The following is a 17,927-nucleotide window of genomic DNA, read 5'->3' on the forward strand; positions in this document are numbered from 1 at the left end:
AAGTAAGACATACTTATGGCATTTTTTAAAAAATTTATTGATCAGAGGCCCCCTCAGCCGCGCGGGCTACTAGGGCGCGGATCGCTTCCGCCACTACGTCGGGTAACCCCACGATAGCCTAAAGAAAAATGATTATTATTATTTTATTTTTACGATTAGTTTTTTTTTAAATCTTACACCCGGCCGACGGCGAAAGACCCCCCGACCGTTGAAGGGTGGACAGCCGCTAGCGATAAAAGATATTAAAAAAAAATAACCGATATTTTCTAGGATAAAAAAAACTTACGAGTCGGGAATCTGCATTTCGACGGGGGCGAACCCCGGTACCCTGGGAGGTGATGGATCTCCCTCGGGACTAATGAATATCATATTTTTAAGAATTGTAAAAATAATAGACCACAGTCGACTTACATGGACTCTAACAGATTTCCTCTACTTCCACGAGCTACCATTTTGGAATGAAGCCAGAGAATTCTAACACTCACGGTCCAAAAAAAGACGAGAAGGTTGACAATGGGCAAGTCGAGATAAGGGGGTTCTTAGCCTGCAGGGGGTGAATCACCCAAACCTGCAAGAAGAAACTGCCGCGAGCCAAACGGCGGGGGACAATACCCAGCTTTTTTGGTGAAAATAGATGAAAAATAAGCTTACTGGAAATTATTTAAAGACGATTTTTTGAAAAAACATTTTTTATTGGAAAAGAAATATATTGGAGAATACAAGCGAAATATACAAGAAAATATACAAATAAATAAATAAACGTTTAGTGATAGTTTTTTGCCTAAATCCGGGGATGGAAAAAGTCCCGGGGAGGCGAAATTGGCGGTGAATTCACGAGGAAGGAACTGTAAAAAAAAACATTTAATTTCAAAAAAGCTATACTTTTTATAAAAAAATGAACTTACGAAGACATGATGGGGGGAGAAGGGACGGGGACATCGAGATCGTTTGAAAAATTCGGAAGAGGAGGCGGTACGAATAATCTAGTTTCGAAAAAAAATGTTAGAGTCCTAATTTACATCTGAAAATTATTATTATAGCTACCCCAGATCAGCGGCATACGCAGTCGCAGCGAAATCTCCCGTTATCACCGAGGTGATATGTGAAATTGCGGCGTGCTGGGCATCAAACGCGTGGGCGACTACGAGGGGCTGATCACTCCGCGTAATCGGTGTACAGAGCCGTACCTTTGACTGTACTAATGGGATTACGCGTAATCTTTGAAGTCCCTGCCTTTGGTAGTGGTAATCTAAGCGTAATCCGGTGTACAGACTTTCTAAGAGTGGTTAGCCCCTCGGGCGACTACCACCTGAAAGTTAAGGGCAGGGGTTAATAAGGAAGGGGGGTCACCGTTGTCGAGAGAAAAAAGCCGAAGAGAGTAGGCCATGTTACGGGCTGCTTGAAATGCCCCTCGTAACACGGCGGCCGGGGAGATTAGGGAAGCCACGTAACGATGGTCGCCTTGAATAACCGCAGGGAGAGCGTGGAGTATCGGCGGCGATGGTGAAAGAACCGCCGGGGGTGGCGAAGGAGATGAAGGTGATGAATGTGGGCTAAGGGAAAAAATGATTTACGATATTTTTTTAAAAAGGGGTGAAAGATTTTTAAAAAAACGTACTCGGGAGAAATTATCACCACGTCCGGTGATGAGGGGAGGAGAAGGTTCTCGATCCAATGAGAATAGCCCGGAACGGGGCTAGCAGTAGAATAACTATGAAAAAAAATTATTATAATTTTGAAAAGACGGACAATATAAATTCTTAACTCACGAAGTTAAAGCATCCAGCTCTTCCCGCGAGGAGGAGCATTCCGAGGATGAAGACGGTTGACGGCTAGATAATTTTTAAAAAGTTAGAATTAAATAATCAAACGAAAATATTTGAAAAAACTTACCAGCGTTTGCGGGAATGTTTTTTCTTAGACTTCTTCTGACTATTGTTAAATTCGCGAGGCTAGATATACCGGCCATTTTAAGGGGCGGGCTCGAAACCCGGATGACCTCTAAGGGGTTAACCCCTAAGAAGTTTCATTGGACTCCCGCATAATTTACCGCTAGAGATTGTTACGAAAGCTAGACAGTTTTATTTCCACCGAATAAAACCGCGTCCAGTTATTTTACACAATCAGAGAGTTTACGACTTAAGGTTTACTTTTAATAAAAGAAGGAATTTTTATAGCGGACGGGGAGATATACAAAGACAGGAATGTGTCTTTTACAGCGTGAAAAATCAGACGATTTTTATTTCTAAAGCGAGATTATGCGAATCAAAATTAATAGCTGTCGATGAATTTAGGGGAATAATACGAGCGGACCTTTCTTCAAATTGTGATTAACGGACGTGTTTTCAAAAAAACCGTGAGAAATATTCTACCTCGATAATATTACGCGTTGGATAAACACGATTCATTTTATCGCTTAAGTGTTTTTCCACCCCCCTGCATGTCTGGTATACCATTCCCGGAGGGGGAGGGCCCTTTAAAACCGAGACCATAAATAGACCCGGGACCTGATTAAAAGTTCCATTCGATATTTTTAATCAAAAAATATGGAACGAATTTTCCTTGACACACTGCGTGATTTTAAATCAGATAAAAGACCAGTAAGTCTTACTTTCCTGTACGATTTCTATTTCATTTCGGTTTCGTTAACCCAATGTCTAGATGAATTACCGCGTCTATTACCTAAATGTTTGAAAGACTTGGAATTCATACGCGTATTTATTGAGCTTATCGATTACCTTAAACTTATACCCCTGGTCCCGCGGAAATGTAATAATTTAAGATAATTGGAATCGTTAATTGATAATGTCCCAACCGAGATTAAAACCTCGACCTTCTTAGCTGAATGCGCGAAACAACACGATGTATTAAATGAGTTCGGGGAAGATGATGACTTCGATTACAACCACCCGAATTACCAGCTAGCGCTAGTCGGGAAAGCTCTCTAGATACCGATTTCCTGTTCTCAAAAAATTTGTGGATGCCCCTAGCTGAAAAGATATCAGACGCGACTCTAAACGGGGACTCTTCCAGTTCGAATGACGAGATACAATTCATAGAATGTTTTAACCCTTCGGAAAAAACACCTAGCCCTGAATTAACCATCCCCGAAGAAGAGATTACGAATTCCGAAATATTCACGGATGATTTTTCCCTGCCCCCCGAATATTCTCAGTATGAAAAAACTTTACTAATCAATTCTAATCCCGCGACGCCCCCTCTAGAAATTATTCAACTCTCCTCAGAAAAAAGCCCAGAATGGGAGCACTCCAGCCTGCCCTCGCAATTTTCCCAGCTTGAAAAAGCATTACTATTTAACTACGAACCTGAAACCCACGGACATTCGGTAGACCTCGAAAAAACGCCGATCGAAAATATTATCCCGATAGCTAGCTCGCCTGAGATATGTCCTTCAACACGGGGCCTTAAACCCCCAAAGACTTCCTTACTAGCGGATATAATAAGAGAAACTTTCGGAACTGAAATTGAAGGAACGAACATTTTAAAAAACAATGAAGAAACGGGACCCCCTGACCTACCCTCGATCCCCCCGAAAACAAGATAGACTCCCTTAACCAAAGAGTATGGAGGAAATAGAGTTAAACAGCCAGGAGAAGTCCGCAACGAAACGTTCACCACTGAGGGGGATGACAATGGGGAAAAAGCTCTAGAAACCGGCTACGGCAGCTAGTATAGGTGTTTTTACAAAAGATCGGTGGTCACGTGTTTTCAGTAAGTTTGCGTCACTACGGTCAAAATGAAATCTCGAAGTAGGCCGATAATTTAGTGTCGTCCGCTATTTAAGACAAGGCTAACCTGTCGTTTAGTTTAACAGTAAAGTGAAAGTTCTAACTGCTATAGAAGATTATTTATTTTTGCTGAGTATTTTATATCTTTCAAGGTTAGTAGATAAAAAAATAACTAAAACCAGACTACCTTATAATATACATAACAAATAAAAGATCTTTTTAATACAACCCTAGCCTTTATTTATCTATTTGTAACGCTGTTAATGTTTAAAACTAAAATTGTCTATACGCGGGCCTTAGTATCAGCAGCCGGATCTTAGCGGACGATGCCTTGCTCAAACATACTGAATTCCCATGAGCCTCAATAGCGAAAATCTTTTGTAGAACCACCTATTGCGGTAGCTATTTTGAAGCCTGTTTCTAGAGCTTTTTCCTAATTGTCATCCCCCTCGGTGGTGAACGTTTCGTTGCGGACTTCTCACAGTTGTTTTATCTCTATTTCCCAGTGGCGTCACCAGGATTTCAAAACTGGTGGCGCTTAAGCCATTAGCACTGGTCAGGGGCGTCCTATAGTGAGTGATATGGGGGAGGGGGGGAGCTCCCAAAAAGGTTTTTAAAATTGAAATATTGAGGCCGACTATGAAAAATTAAATTTTTGATGCCCATTTTTAAGTTCGAAGAAACTTTTCGACAAGTGAATTGGAAAAATTGAGAATTTTAGGTGGCGCTTCTCGGAAATTTTAGGTGGCGCTTCAGAAATTTGACAGGTGGCTCAAGCGCCGCCTAAAACACCCTAGCGACGCCACTGCTATTTCCTCCATACTCTTTGCCTTAACGACGCTTTTTTTTACCCTCTGAAGAAGAAACCTGGTTCGCGGCGTTCCCTTTAAACGAAATGTCAAAACTTCCAGCTGACAGTTCCGAGAATTGCGAGACACGTGGGCTAGCTACAGCGGGCGGTTCGACCGGGGCCTTGAAGCGCGGAGAGGAGAGGAGAGGCTCGCTCCTATATCCGCCAAATATTGAAACGCTTTCGCCATCTGGCGGTCTTAAGCGACATGTCTCTTTCGCGAATATAAGAGCGCTATCGCCATCTGGCGTCGATGAGGCTAGATATTTTATTAAGGAGGAAATTAAAATTAGACGTTTGAATCCGGAAGTAGATACTTTACCCATCTTGAATAATACGCCTGAATTTCAGGGGGCTTCAATCGTTAATAACTTAGTTCTTTGTAGAAAAAGGAGATCTTTATCGCAACTTCTTCAGTTTAATAGCGCGGTTCCTGAAGCGGATTTCGGGGTAGTTTCACCCCGACCCGGGACATTTCCTCAAACTAACGCAATATTTCTCAGAGACGCTTTTTCTCGCGGCGATTCACCTAGTCACGCGTCTACTCCTTCACCTCGCAAGAACCCGGACACTATTTTAGATTAACCGGGGCCCTCACATAAAATTTTAACGTGGGTTTAAAAGACACATTGACTACATACACGACAAAAGAAGTTTTTTCTCGGTTCAAAATAAAGACTCGTTATGTCTCCCGCGCGCCTTAATTATAGCAATCGCGCATTTAAAGAAAACGTGAAACCCGGGAAATAAAGAATATTTTCAGGAGTATAAAGCTTTGTACAAAGCCTCTTCGCGAAAACAACGGGAAAAAGCCGAGGAGTTACGCGTCGAGGCCTGCGTTTCGAAACGCGAATGTGGTGCTTTCAATAGTTTAGTTCATTTTCAATTTATTCTCTCCGACAATAAACTTTATTTAATTTATAATCAAAACCATTACGACGTAATCGCGAAATTTACGTCTTTTTTCGCCACTAATTATGCTTGTTCCACCTGCTTGGTCGGATATGATAAGAAATCGAGACATCAATGTGCTATCTTTTGTAAATCCTGTTTCAGACAGCAGAAATGCGCCGATTGTTTTCGCTCCTTTCACGGACTGGAATGCTTCCAAAGCCACCGCGAATCGGTTCCCTCCCTCTGTAGTCAGGTTAAAGTTTGTAAAGACTGTTACAAATACGCGGACTACCGATCTAGGGTAACTCTCCATTCTTGTTCGGAAGTATTCTGTCGTATCTGCAAAAAACATGCCCCCCACCCTCACCTTTGCTTTGTTCAGAAAATTAAAGAGCGTGTCGATCCCGATATGACCAAAAGAAGATTATCATTCGGGTGCGGTCTAACAGGGGGCGTGCCTTCTTATTTGTTTATATTTTATGACATCGAGTCAATTCAGAATAAGCGCCACACTTATAAACCAGGGGCTTTCGAGCATGAACCCTTTCTTCTAATATCTCAAATTGTTTGCCCCGCTTGTTTCGATGAGCGAGACCCAAACTTCACCTGTGGCGTTTGCACCCGCTTTAGCTCCCGACAAAAACTTTTTTACGGAGGGAACGTCGTGGGGAAGTTCGTGGATTATATCAGAACTCTCGTGGATATTAAAAAAATTTACCTATTTTCCCACGCGACAAAATTCTATTATCTCCAGTTCGTTTTTAAAGCGGTTCTATCCATAGATATAAGAAATGTATATAAAGGTCTAGATAAATTTCGGGGCGTCTAAGCGTAACATAAAATACGGAATTGACACCGAGCAGACACCGAGGAAGGCACGTGACCAAGAGCGCGAGCTCTCTTAGCATTTTAGTACTAAGTGCTTGACCTTTCCGCAGGCCGTAGTCTTTAGACACCATCTGTTGGTGACTTTTTAAGCCGGAGACAATGGATCTCGCGACGATAGCACGAGCTTTCTTACCGATAGATAGCGCGTTATAAGGATAGCCTGCAGAAATTACGCGTTTCTGCTAGCTGTCACCTCCGTATTCATTCCCTTTGAAATATTTTATCTACACCTTTATATACATTTCCTATATCTATGGTTTCTATCAATCGACGAGACCTTCGTACCGTTCGTGATAGTAAACGGGACTAAATTTATCTTCTTTAACTGTTTTAGTTTCAATTTTATCGATTCTTTTTCATTCATTCCCATTTAGGAGGACTTCTGGATTAGGGCCCTCTATGGAGAAGGGTAGATTCCCTCACTTATTGTTTAATTTTGTCGATAATAATTTCGACCCTTCTGACCCCATAAACACTAATTATTCGACCGAGAAAGGCGATAGATTCCCACCCCTGGAAGCCTACGGGGCTAATTACCTGGGGGTAAAGGAAAGAGCCGCGCTTCTTAAATGGCACGGGGAGCAAATAGCCGCGGGCGGTCACTTTGACTTCCTCAAGGACGCGATTTCTTATTGTACGGCGGATGTGAATATACTCCGCTTGGGGTGCGCCAGGTTTCGAAGGGAATTCATGGAAATCTGCGATATGGACCCCTTCCGCGCCGCTATTACACTTCCGGGCGCCTGTAATTACGTCTTTAGGAAACGCTTTCTCATTCCCGATACGATAGGGATACTCCCCCTGGGGGCCATGAGAAATAGGGACCGACAGTCAGTCGTGGCCTTTGAATGGCTGGCCTGGGAAGAAAAATGCAGGGGGATAAGAATAGTGTCAGCCATGCGGAGCCGGGAGGCAATGGTAGGCAAATTTAAAGTCGACGGATTAGATGGGAACGACGTTTACATGTTGCAAGGATGTTATTTTCACGGGTGCCCGCGCTGTCAAGTAGGGGGAAGAGAAAGACCCCTATGGTAAGACCCCTCACAAACGTTTAACCTCCGATACCAACAAACAGTCAGAGTCGTAGCTCAACTACGGAAACTCAAGAAAAACGTTATAGAGTGTGGGAATGCGAGTTTTATTCTCTCCGCCGACAAGCCAAGGATAACGATTTTTTCGAAAAAGTACGCGCCAAGTTAATTTCACCCTTGAATCCTCGAGACACTTTCTTCGGAGGGAGAGTTAACGCGACAGTCCTTTACTACAAGGTCGAAGGCGATGAACGCATGTTTAACGCTGATATGCTATCTCTTTACCCGACTGTCAACCTTCTTGATAAAATACCCGTCGGCCACCCAAAAGTTTTAATAGATCCAGATGATTTACGAGATCTCGATTCGCTGGACGGGTTAATTCAGTGCCGCGTTCTCGCCCCTCCTAGACATTTTCACCCTATTCTCCCCACGCACTGTAATTCGCGACTTCTCTTCGTTTTATGTGTTAGTTGCGCGCGTCTCTAAGATTTCAAGGGAAGTGCCCTCATTCAGACCCTGAGCGTGCGTTAGCGGGTACCTTTGTTTCTGATGAACTGAAATTAGCCATCTCCAGAGGCTACAAAGTCATCGAAATGTACGAGGTCTGGCATTATCAAACAACCCAGTATAACAAGGAGACCCAGGAGGGGGGTTTGTTTTCGGACTACATTAAAACAATGTATAAAATGAAGGCCGAGGCTTCGGGGTTTCCCGTGGGAATCACTACCCCCGAGGAAAAAAATAAATACGTCTCGAGGACCACGAAGGGGTTAAACTCGAGCCTTCGAAGATCGCGCTAAACCCCGGCAAACGCGCTGTCGCGAAGTAAATAACAAATAATTTTTTGTGGAATAATCTCGTAAAAACGGAGATCATTAAGGACCGCGAAGAATTCTTTAAATTATTTAACAATCCGAATATCGAAAGGAAAAGTGTCTTGGCGATCAACGATAAGACGTTACTGGTCAAATGGGAGCATCTCAAGGAAATTGATCCCGCTTTAGCTCATGTAAACGTAGTCTTAGCCTGCTATACGACCGCTTTTGCCCGAATGAGGCTCTATAGTCATCTAGAAGCTCTAGGAGATCGTATATTATATCATGATACAGACAGCCTAATATATAGATCGCAGATTGGGGAGAAGCTCGTCAAAGAAGGCACCTATCTAGGGGACATGACGGACCAATTATCCGAATACGGTCCAAATTGTCATATTACCGAATTTTGCTCGGGTGGCCCGAAAAATTACGCCTTCCGCGTACTCAACCGCGATACTGGTGAAATGAACGAGGTCGTTAAAGCAAAAGGTCTCAGACAAAACTATTCCACCCTCGAGAAAGAGATCGAAATTCCCCACCATATTTGTCGGTTAAATGATCATACCGTGGTAACTGTAAAACAAGTTAAAAAATATAGACCAGTTGTCAATAAATTGCGCGTTATCAATAATTTCGAAACATTACCATTCGGATATAAAGCATAATATTTAAAAAAAATGACTAGTTCAGAATGAGAATGAAAAAACATACATATCCTAATATTCAGGTATAACCCCCTTATAGAATGCCGGTAAAGGAATTATTGATTAATTACCCTTATACGCGAAGTTTCGGTATTAACTCTTTTTCTTATCCAACATATTCAAAGATAAGTCGTTATGGCTTTAAAACTATTAACCTATAATGTAACTCATATTAGGCGATAAGTCGCCTTAAAATGGCAGCATCAGTATTAAGTAAAGAACACCGCTAAACTCATTTTTTTTACCCGAACGGTTTGTTTTTAAATATCGATGTAGTTTAACTTAGAGTCCTCATTTAATAAAGCATGTTACCACTGTATGGTCCTTTCTCCGCTCTTCTGAGCGGACCGAGCGGTAGCGGAAAGTCCGTTTTAATGGCGCGAATTATAAAATATAAAGATGAAATGATTTACCCTCCGCCGACTAAATATTTTGGCATTATAGTAAGCGGCAAACACTTAATTACACTTGAAAAGACTCCGTAGTCTTCCGAGAAGGGGTACCGAATCTCGATGATTATCCCGGTGAAGAAGGCGAACACATTCTCCTCATCGCCGACGATTTAATGAGAAAAAGTAGGGAGTATAAAGTCAGCGGAGAGCAAGAAGCCCCTAACCAGCCCTGGTTGCCGCACACAAAGATTTTCTCTCGGCCCTAGGTAGATCAAATTTTAAACAACGACGTGCCATTCTTTATCACACTAAAAACCGTTAATTGATGCCATATCCGAATGCTGCCATAATACTTTGAAAGGGAATTTAAAGTTAAACCCTTGTCAGAAACGAAAACTAGCTAAACAAAAGAAATTCATTAGACAGATAGCCTCTAAAAAAGTAGCCTGGCGTAAGAAGAAATCAATTTTAGTTCAAAAAGGTCACGGGATTCTAAGTATACTCATCCCCACTGTTATTTCCGCCCTCAGCAGGATTTTAGGTCGTTCTTAAGGAAATGAAAAAAATGTACTCTCAAAAGTTAACCCTAGTACCCGTCGACTCGTTAGGTCATAATAATAATAATAATAATAATAATAATAATAATGTTCTCATCCCCCTCGAGATACCCCTCAATTTTCGTTTCCCCATCCGTTAGGGTCCTCCATGGGTGAATTAAATAATAGCATGACCGACGTACTCAATTTCAATCTTGACATTAGGGATAAAGTTAAATTATTCGAGCAGATGTTCCATCGATATCAAAACATTAGGGATATAGCGAAGAAGCCGAAACCTAGAAAAGAAACCGGACAGGACATGGCCTTCTTAAATCTCGTACCGATTAAGTTTAGGGCGAGTGCAAAGGACTTAGTTAACCGACTGATTAGTTTAGGTGATAGAGTTTCGTGGTCGAGTGAAGGCGAGTTGTTTATAGACCAGACGCGCGTGTCCGGGTCAGACATCGCTACGCTCGTGAGTTACGGCGTTGGGGCTATAAATAGAAAACGAACGCCTCCCCCCATCGGTTGAAACGAGTTCGACGCCTTGTTTACGCCTACGGTATCAAAGAAAACCATCCCGCGAGTGAAGAAAAAAAATAACATTTTCGGCGAAACCTAGAAAAGCATCTGTCGTTCAGACACCGCTCGAATTTAAACCCCGGACCTTATCGAAAGGGGTTATCAATAGAAGCGCGAAAAAAAAAGGAAAACGGAACAACCAATATGGGAAGAGTTTCTAACCCCGAGGCAGTCTTGAAAAAAAAAATATTACGATCCAAAACACCCCGCGAGTTTCGACGGATTGGAAAAACTTTATCAGGCCGTGAAAGACAGAGGTATTCCCGGGGAAACGGTAGAAAAATGGTTAACGAAGCAAGAATCGTACACGTTACATAAGACCGCCTACCGGAAATTTAAAAGGAGCAAGGTTTTGTGACGAATATAGGCGATCAGTTTCAAATGGACTTAGCGGACATGTGAGACATTTCCCGACACAATTCGGGCTTTAATTACCTACTAGTGTGTATCGATACATTCTCGCGACGCGCGTGGGCCGTCCATATAAAAAGTAAGAAAGCCGAAGACGTTCAAACCGATAAAGGGGGGGAGGGGGGAGTTCACGGGGAAAAATATCAGGATTTCCTTAAAAGAAAAAAAGTTAAATTCTTTACTAGCGAAAACGATACCATTAAAGCGTGTATGGTCGAGCGACTAAATCGTACGCTAAAGTCTAAAATGTATAATTATTTCACCGCTAATAACACCTATCGATACTTGGACGTCCTCCCTGATTTAATTCGGAGCTATAATACTAAGGAACATTCTAGGATAAAAATGGCGTCCCTAGACGTGAAACCTAACAATATCCTGAAAGTATTTAAAACAATTTACAAGGAGATCCCCGTGAAAAGCCGGGGTCTACCTAAACTAAAAGTCAGCGAATTTTGTCGTATCAGCAAATACAAAGGGGTCTTTGATAAAGCCTACCCCGGTAATTGGTCTAAAGAAGTCTTTAAAATCACACGTCTCGTAAATTTAGACCCGCCCCTTTACACGACCGAAGATTTAACGAGTTAACCAATAAAGGGGCGTTACTATCAAGAAGAACTACAATTAACCGCTAAATCTTGGCTATACAAGATCGAAAAAATTCTCAAGTCTCGTAAACGCAAAAATCAGGTCGAATACTTTGTCAGTTTCGTAGGATATCCGCCGAACGCAAACTCGTGGGTCAAGAAAAAAGATATATCTGACAATACCTTCAAACGCTAGCATGTAGGTTTATGCCGACAATACGATGGCCTCGTATACCTCCGCGTTACCGAAACCTGTCGAACTGGCGGGGTCTTGGGAGTGTGGACTCACTGAAATAAATTACACTAGCGCGTTCTTCAACGTTCTCGAGGGGCAAAACACTATCGTTTTCATGGTTCTCGACGAAATCCCTCCTGACGAATGTAACCCGTCTCAAGTCGAAATCAAACAAAATGAACAAAAAACCTAGAGCCACTCGGCGAGCCGCTTCAAGCCGATCAACCTAGTTTGGGTATAACGCTTAAAATTACCACGCCGGGGGAAAAAACTCCGAAAGGGAAAAAAACGGAGCAGATTATCGATATCGCCAAAAACGGGGAAACTCTTTCGGGTGAAGCTCAGATCGCTGAATGCGTAGCTCAACCTAGAAGACCCAGAGGGACCCCCACGTTTATAGGGTACCCATAGGATACAATTCTTCTATCGAACATTTAATTAAGGTTATAAACGAAATTATTAATGATATGAAGACGTCACTCCAATATAACGAAATCACGCGGCGAGTTCGTATAACCCCCTATCGCCATAACGTTCTAGTGCAATTTCATTATGGCCTAGCCATGACATTGGGCTTCGATCCTGGAATTCAATCTTTGGAAAGGGGTTATCGAGGCGTTAGGCCTCCTCTCATAGGTTTTCAAATCCCCCCTCAACTTTACGTTTACACTAACATCGTCGAAGATCAAATGGTCGGTGACATGCTCGTTCCTCTCGTTAGGATTGTCCCCGTAGAAGGCTCGTTCGGGGATAACGTCGGGAGAATATATGACGTGCCTCATTATGTGCGAGTCTCCAAACGCTATTTCGATACGATCCAAGTACAGATAATGAACCCTCGGGGGAAACCGGCGCCATTTGCCTTCGGGTCTCTGACGGTTAAACTACATTAACAGGAAACAAGATGCCTAAGCCGGATGACCTCGACGCGCGGGGGTACTGTCCGTATAAAAATTATTGTCTTAATCAAGCTCAAACCGGGGGGTCTAATTCCGAGTCTGTTCTCGGGGCTCTTCCGCTGGGCCTCCCCTCTTTTAGTTAGAGGGGTGAAGTATATAGGAAAACAAGCGTTGGGGGTCGGAAGTAAAATCCTCAATGACGCGGTTGCGGGGGAGAATATAAAATCTTCGGCGAGGAAACGTTTCGGTGAAGCTCTAGAAGGGATAACCGGACAAAGCTGTTCGGGGCGGAAAACACGTAGGAGAACTAAAACGAGTAGAAAGAAGAAAACAACTAGCAGGATAAAAACTAGAAAAAGGACCGTTAAACGCAGAATCGGGGCAGTAGCTCGTCGGAAGTCCACGAAACACGTTCGTGACATTTTTTCCCTCAACTAAAAGATCAAAATGTACAAAGTTGAAGCCTTGAAATCGGAATTGGACCTGTTCTCGGTCACCCCCGTGCAAACTAGCGTCGAAAGCCGACCGATCTCTACGCTACGAGATGATTCCCAAATTGAATTTTGTATCCCTAAAAGCCCGGAGTATACGGATCTCACGATGAGTCTCCTTCACGTAAAATGCAAAGTAACGCGGGAGAATGGGGCTAATTTAGACCCCGACGTTAAATTATCAACTTGTAATAACCTAATGCATAGTCTCTTCGATCAAATTGAAATTTACTTGAACGATAATTTAATAACCCCCTCGGCAAGTCGATATTCCTATCGGGCCTATTTAGAATCGCCTTTGAACTATTCCGGTGAGGCGAAAACTTCTCACCTGACTTCGTGTCTCTACGCCAAAGACGCTGCCGGAAAGTTTGACGATATAATTACCAACTCGGGAAGCAAGATTTGTCAAGCAGCTATTAAGGATTCTAAAGAAATTTCCTTAGTAGGGGCAATATATGCCGACCTTTTCAACATTCCGAAATATCTTCTAAGCGGGGTGGAAATTAAAGTCCGACTTTCTAGGAGTAAAACGGCCTTCGTCCTTATGGGAGACCCCTCGTTAAACGTGGGCAATTTTAAGATCGCTATAACGGACGCTACTTTGGAAATACGGAAATGCAAGATAAGTCCTCAAATCATCCTGGCTCACGAAAACGCTCTCTTAAACGCCACCGCGAAATACCCCTTCACCAGAACCGAAGTGAGAAGCCACGTTCTGCTCACCGGCGTTTCAAATACGAGCCTCGACAATGTGTAGCTCGGACCGCTTCCTCAACGCGTTATTATCGGCCTAGTCTCACATACGGCTTGCGCGGGCGATTTTCATAAAAATCCTTATAACTTTCAACCATTCGGGTTAAATTTCTTACACCTTGTTTACGGGGACAAATATTCACTTTAAAGATGAAGGGAATAATATATCTAACTCCGAATATCCGAGGGGATACACTCTATACGCCTTTGATATCACGCCTGATCTTTCCGCAAGTGATAACTCGCATTGGAACCCCGTAAGACGGGGACAGTTACGTATCCAGTTGGGATTTGAAACCCCGCTCACGGAATCGGTATCGGTCGTTTTTTACGGGGAATTCCTTAGTTTAATGCAAATAGACAAAGACCGTAACGTAGTGATTGATTATTAAAAAAAAATGAACACGTTAGAAATAAACGAGATTCTGGGACATTTACCCGGGTATCAAGGTGCCTTTGCATCCGATAGACTCCCCGAATATATCCCTTCCTTCCCCGCCTCCCTGGTCGTTAACCTCGATCCTCACGATGGGCCCGGGACTCACTGGGTAGCTATTTACCTAGACGCTTTCAGGAGGGCCGGGTACTTGGACTCGGCGGGTCGTCCAGTGACCCTTCCCACGCTAAAAAAGTTCCTGAAAAAAATTCCTCGAAAATAGCCTACATTAGACGTCATCTACAGGCCGTGGGAAGTAGGTGTGCGGACAATACTGCGTACTCTATCTGGAACATCGCTATTGGGGGCGGAGTTTGACCTCCTTCGCTGATAGGTTCACTAGGAACCAATGGAGTAATGACAATCACGTGGTGTCCCTATTTAAGAAGCGGATTTAACCTACCTTGAGTCAGAGGGGGTATAAGCCAACAGAAACATCATGGAAAGACCGCTGGTAGTTGTCGATTTTGAATTCTTACTCGGCGCGAAATACGAACCGGTCGTTAAAGAAGTTGCCGTCGCCATCGTAGGGGAGTTTCCCCTAGTTAAAAGTTTATTCGTTAAGCCTCCGTACCACGGTAGCCGTCTTTATCATCACGTAGCCCGGCAAAATCAATGGGTCTTTACCCACATCAACGGTTACCTGTGGAACCACGGCGATACCCCCTACATCGAGCTAGAACATCGGCTCAAGGCCTTAACCGAGGACTCCGAATTTGTTTACTGCAAGGGAGAGGAGAAATGCCACGTCATCAGGAAACTCATCCCCCAAGAGGTGATCGAACTCGGAGAAATCGGTTGCCCCAAGGCCAAGGACATCACTATCGAGCAGAACTATCGTTGCCGATTCCATCGACGGGGAAGCCCGACGCTTCTCTGCGTGCGGGAGAAGGCCTGCCGCTTCGCCAAGTGGCTGGAGGCCCATCACCGGGCGGCTCCTTCGCCCCGCTTCGAGGAAGACGAAGGATTCTTTTAAAACTTTTCTATATTAAAAAAACAATTAATTCTTTTTCGAACTCTAATGTATTTAAAAAACCGTTACGTAATTTTCTCCGTTCGCGCGCGTATTTTAATTTCATATCATTATTCTTATATTCAATGTTATCAGTTTTTGTAATATCTTCCTTTGTGTTAATAAATGTTTCGTTCGAATTTATGTTTTCTTATTCAACATACGCGCCTAAACTCGTAAGGGGGGGAAAGAGAGAGTCGAGTTTTTTTTAGCCCTCTAGTACCGGATCATTCCCAGGTCATTCCCGAAGTCGGAGAAGTAAGTGGTAGACGTATTTTTCTTAAGTTAAAGATGAATTTTGAGAAAAACAGAATCGCTAGTTTCAAGGGGTTTCCCTGTAAGTTTTTAAACGTGAGGGAGCTAACGAAAGCGGGTTTTTTTCTACGTCGGTCACCGGGTCAGGACTGGACGGTCGACGATGTCCCGTTACTAAGACACGAAAAAATGCCTCGCTTTTGTCCGTTCATGAGAAATGATTTTTCGGGAAACGTCCCAGCCGTATCGATGGAGCTTGAAGAGACAGGGTCAAAGCCGATGCGATACGAGATCGCATGAATTCGTTCCTTTACTAGAGGATTTAATAATTATTATATTAATAATAATATTAATAATAACGAAGGCTTGCCGATTGATCCTTTAAGGGAAGCTAGGCATTTATCCATAGCTGGTTTTTATTATACTAATTTCAAAGATTACGTAAAATGCTTTTCCTGTTCTGGGGAACTTATGAACTGGAATAAGGAAGATAGTCCGTTCGAGGAACATTGGGAAAATTTTCCTCATTGTAAATTTCTTATTTCAAATGCAAAAAGCGGAAATGTAAGGCATTTTATAGCCGCTGAGGATATCATAGAAAAAACAACCAATGGATTTATTCGGATTTCCCCGAAGTACTATTTGTATACGATTCCTTACACGAAATAGTCGAAGTCTAAGATAAAGGGCAAGATCTAGACATGCCCGGGCAATAATAGATTTTTTTCTCCCGAAGAATTCGAGGAGGGTCGCGTGATAATAGACAATTTTTTAGGGGGTCGTTCACACCCCTCAGCGAGAGACGGAGAGATAAAGAGAGGAATTTACCCCCGCCTCAGTTCTAAGGATCATTCGATCGGTCGCGGACGAAGGTGATAGACACCATTTTACTCAGCTTCCGTTAAAAGATGCATTTTGAGAAAAATAGGATCGCTAGTTTCAGAGGGTTTCCCTGTAAGTTTTTAAACGTGAGGGAGCTAGCGAAAGCGGGTTTTTTCTACACCGGGCACACTAATAACGTCATGTGCTTCTCTTGCGAGAGGGTCTCAAGGGATAGATGCCTAACGACGTCCCGTTGCTGATACATATAGAACAGAATCGCTTATGCAAATTCGTAAATGACGAGAATACGGGGAATGATCCCGTCCTAGAACGGGTGAAAGACTATAAAGAGCAGATGGATGAGACGGAGGACCTGGAAGCAAATCCTATGCGCCATGAGCTCGAGAGAATTCGCTCGTTTAACAAGGGATTCCCGGTTAATATCGTAGATGGTAGAGCTTTAGCCCGCGCGGGGTTTTATTATTTGAATTACAAAGATTCGGTTAAATGCTTCGCCTGTGAGGGTGAACTTATGGCGTGGGAAAAAGACGATAGTCCTTTCGGTGAACATAGAAAATATTTCCCGCATTGTAAATTTCTATTAGGCGAGGAATGTGGAAACGTAGCTCATTTTATAACTGACGAGGATATTGTAGAAACTAACCAGCCACCTTATTCTTCGACTGCCGAGAAAGCCATAGTATACTGTTTTTTTAAAAGAGGTGGTTGACATTTTAAAGTGGGATAAAAGGAAACGACTGGAGACTAAACATTTTTGCCCAATTGGATAATAGATTTTGGAGGCCGTGGTAATCTTTTTCCCCTAACTTTCTCATGGTTTGAGAAATTCCTTTATTAAGGGGTGTCTCTCTCGCCCCCCTAGTTAGAGATTTCTCCCGGGATTTTAGTTCGATAGGTAATCATTCGATCGCTACTTTACGAAGGTGTCGGATAAAGTTTTTAATCTGCTCTAGAAAAATGAATACCCTGGCAAGGCGAGTCGCGACATTAAAGAAATTTAGTACCGCGTATATGGATACTCTCGAGCTAGCCCAGGCGGGGTTTTTCTACATTGGTCACAAGGACCTGACGGTGTGTTTCTGGTGCGACGGTTTGGGATATAGGGTGTGCGAGTACGCCAAGCTCGAGTTCGCTAAGCTACAGGAGAACTACGATGCCCAACTAGGCCCTATGAGGTATGCGGACGAGCGGTTGAAAACTTTCGCCAGTTTCCCGCTAGAGAATCCGTGCCAGATGGAACTCACTAACGCGGGTTTTTTCTACACCAACTTTGCGGACTGCGTGAAATGTTTTTTCTGTGGTGGTGAGATCGGAGGATGGGCGGCTGAAGACGATGTCTTTCCGGAACACGAGAGATTGTTTCCCGATTGCGAATTTGTAAAAAACTATTATTGCGGGAACGTCTTTTTAAAATCATTCGTGCTCAACACCGCGTAAAATTTGACCTGGTTCCCGTAACTTTCTTTTTCCTCGATGTAGAAGATCGAACTAACTATTCCGTATTAAATAATTTCCATTTTAAAAGAAGAATCTCCCTTATTAATAATATTTT

General features: G+C 43.0%; 3 protein-coding genes across 3 annotated transcripts; all 3 read left to right on the forward strand.

Moving 5' to 3' along the window:
• The first annotated feature begins 6,780 nt into the window (after positions 1 to 6,780).
• Positions 6,781 to 8,898, forward strand: LOC149927125 (uncharacterized). Its single transcript, XM_090157806.1, has 4 exons — positions 6,781 to 7,412; positions 7,457 to 7,789; positions 7,903 to 8,040; positions 8,343 to 8,898. The coding sequence occupies exons 1-4, from the start codon at positions 6,781 to 6,783 to the stop codon at positions 8,896 to 8,898; spliced, it is 1,659 nt and encodes a 552-aa protein (XP_090013932.1).
• Positions 8,899 to 13,029: 4,131 nt separating this feature from the next.
• On the forward strand, positions 13,030 to 13,833 carry LOC149927126 (uncharacterized). The gene has a single exon (XM_090157807.1). The coding sequence runs from the start codon at positions 13,030 to 13,032 to the stop codon at positions 13,831 to 13,833; it is 804 nt and encodes a 267-aa protein (XP_090013933.1).
• A 3,553-nt stretch (positions 13,834 to 17,386) lies between these two features.
• LOC149927127 (putative inhibitor of apoptosis) lies at positions 17,387 to 17,812 on the forward strand. The gene has a single exon (XM_090157808.1). It carries the CDS (start codon positions 17,387 to 17,389, stop codon positions 17,810 to 17,812), a length of 426 nt encoding a protein of 141 aa, XP_090013934.1.
• The last annotated feature ends 115 nt before the right edge of the window (positions 17,813 to 17,927 follow it).

Source organism: Leiobunum rupestre, chromosome 9 (assembly GCF_980474605.1).
Source record: "Leiobunum rupestre chromosome 9, qqLeiRupe1.1.hap1, whole genome shotgun sequence".
In the NCBI taxonomy this organism is placed as follows: domain Eukaryota; kingdom Metazoa; phylum Arthropoda; class Arachnida; order Opiliones; family Sclerosomatidae; genus Leiobunum; species Leiobunum rupestre.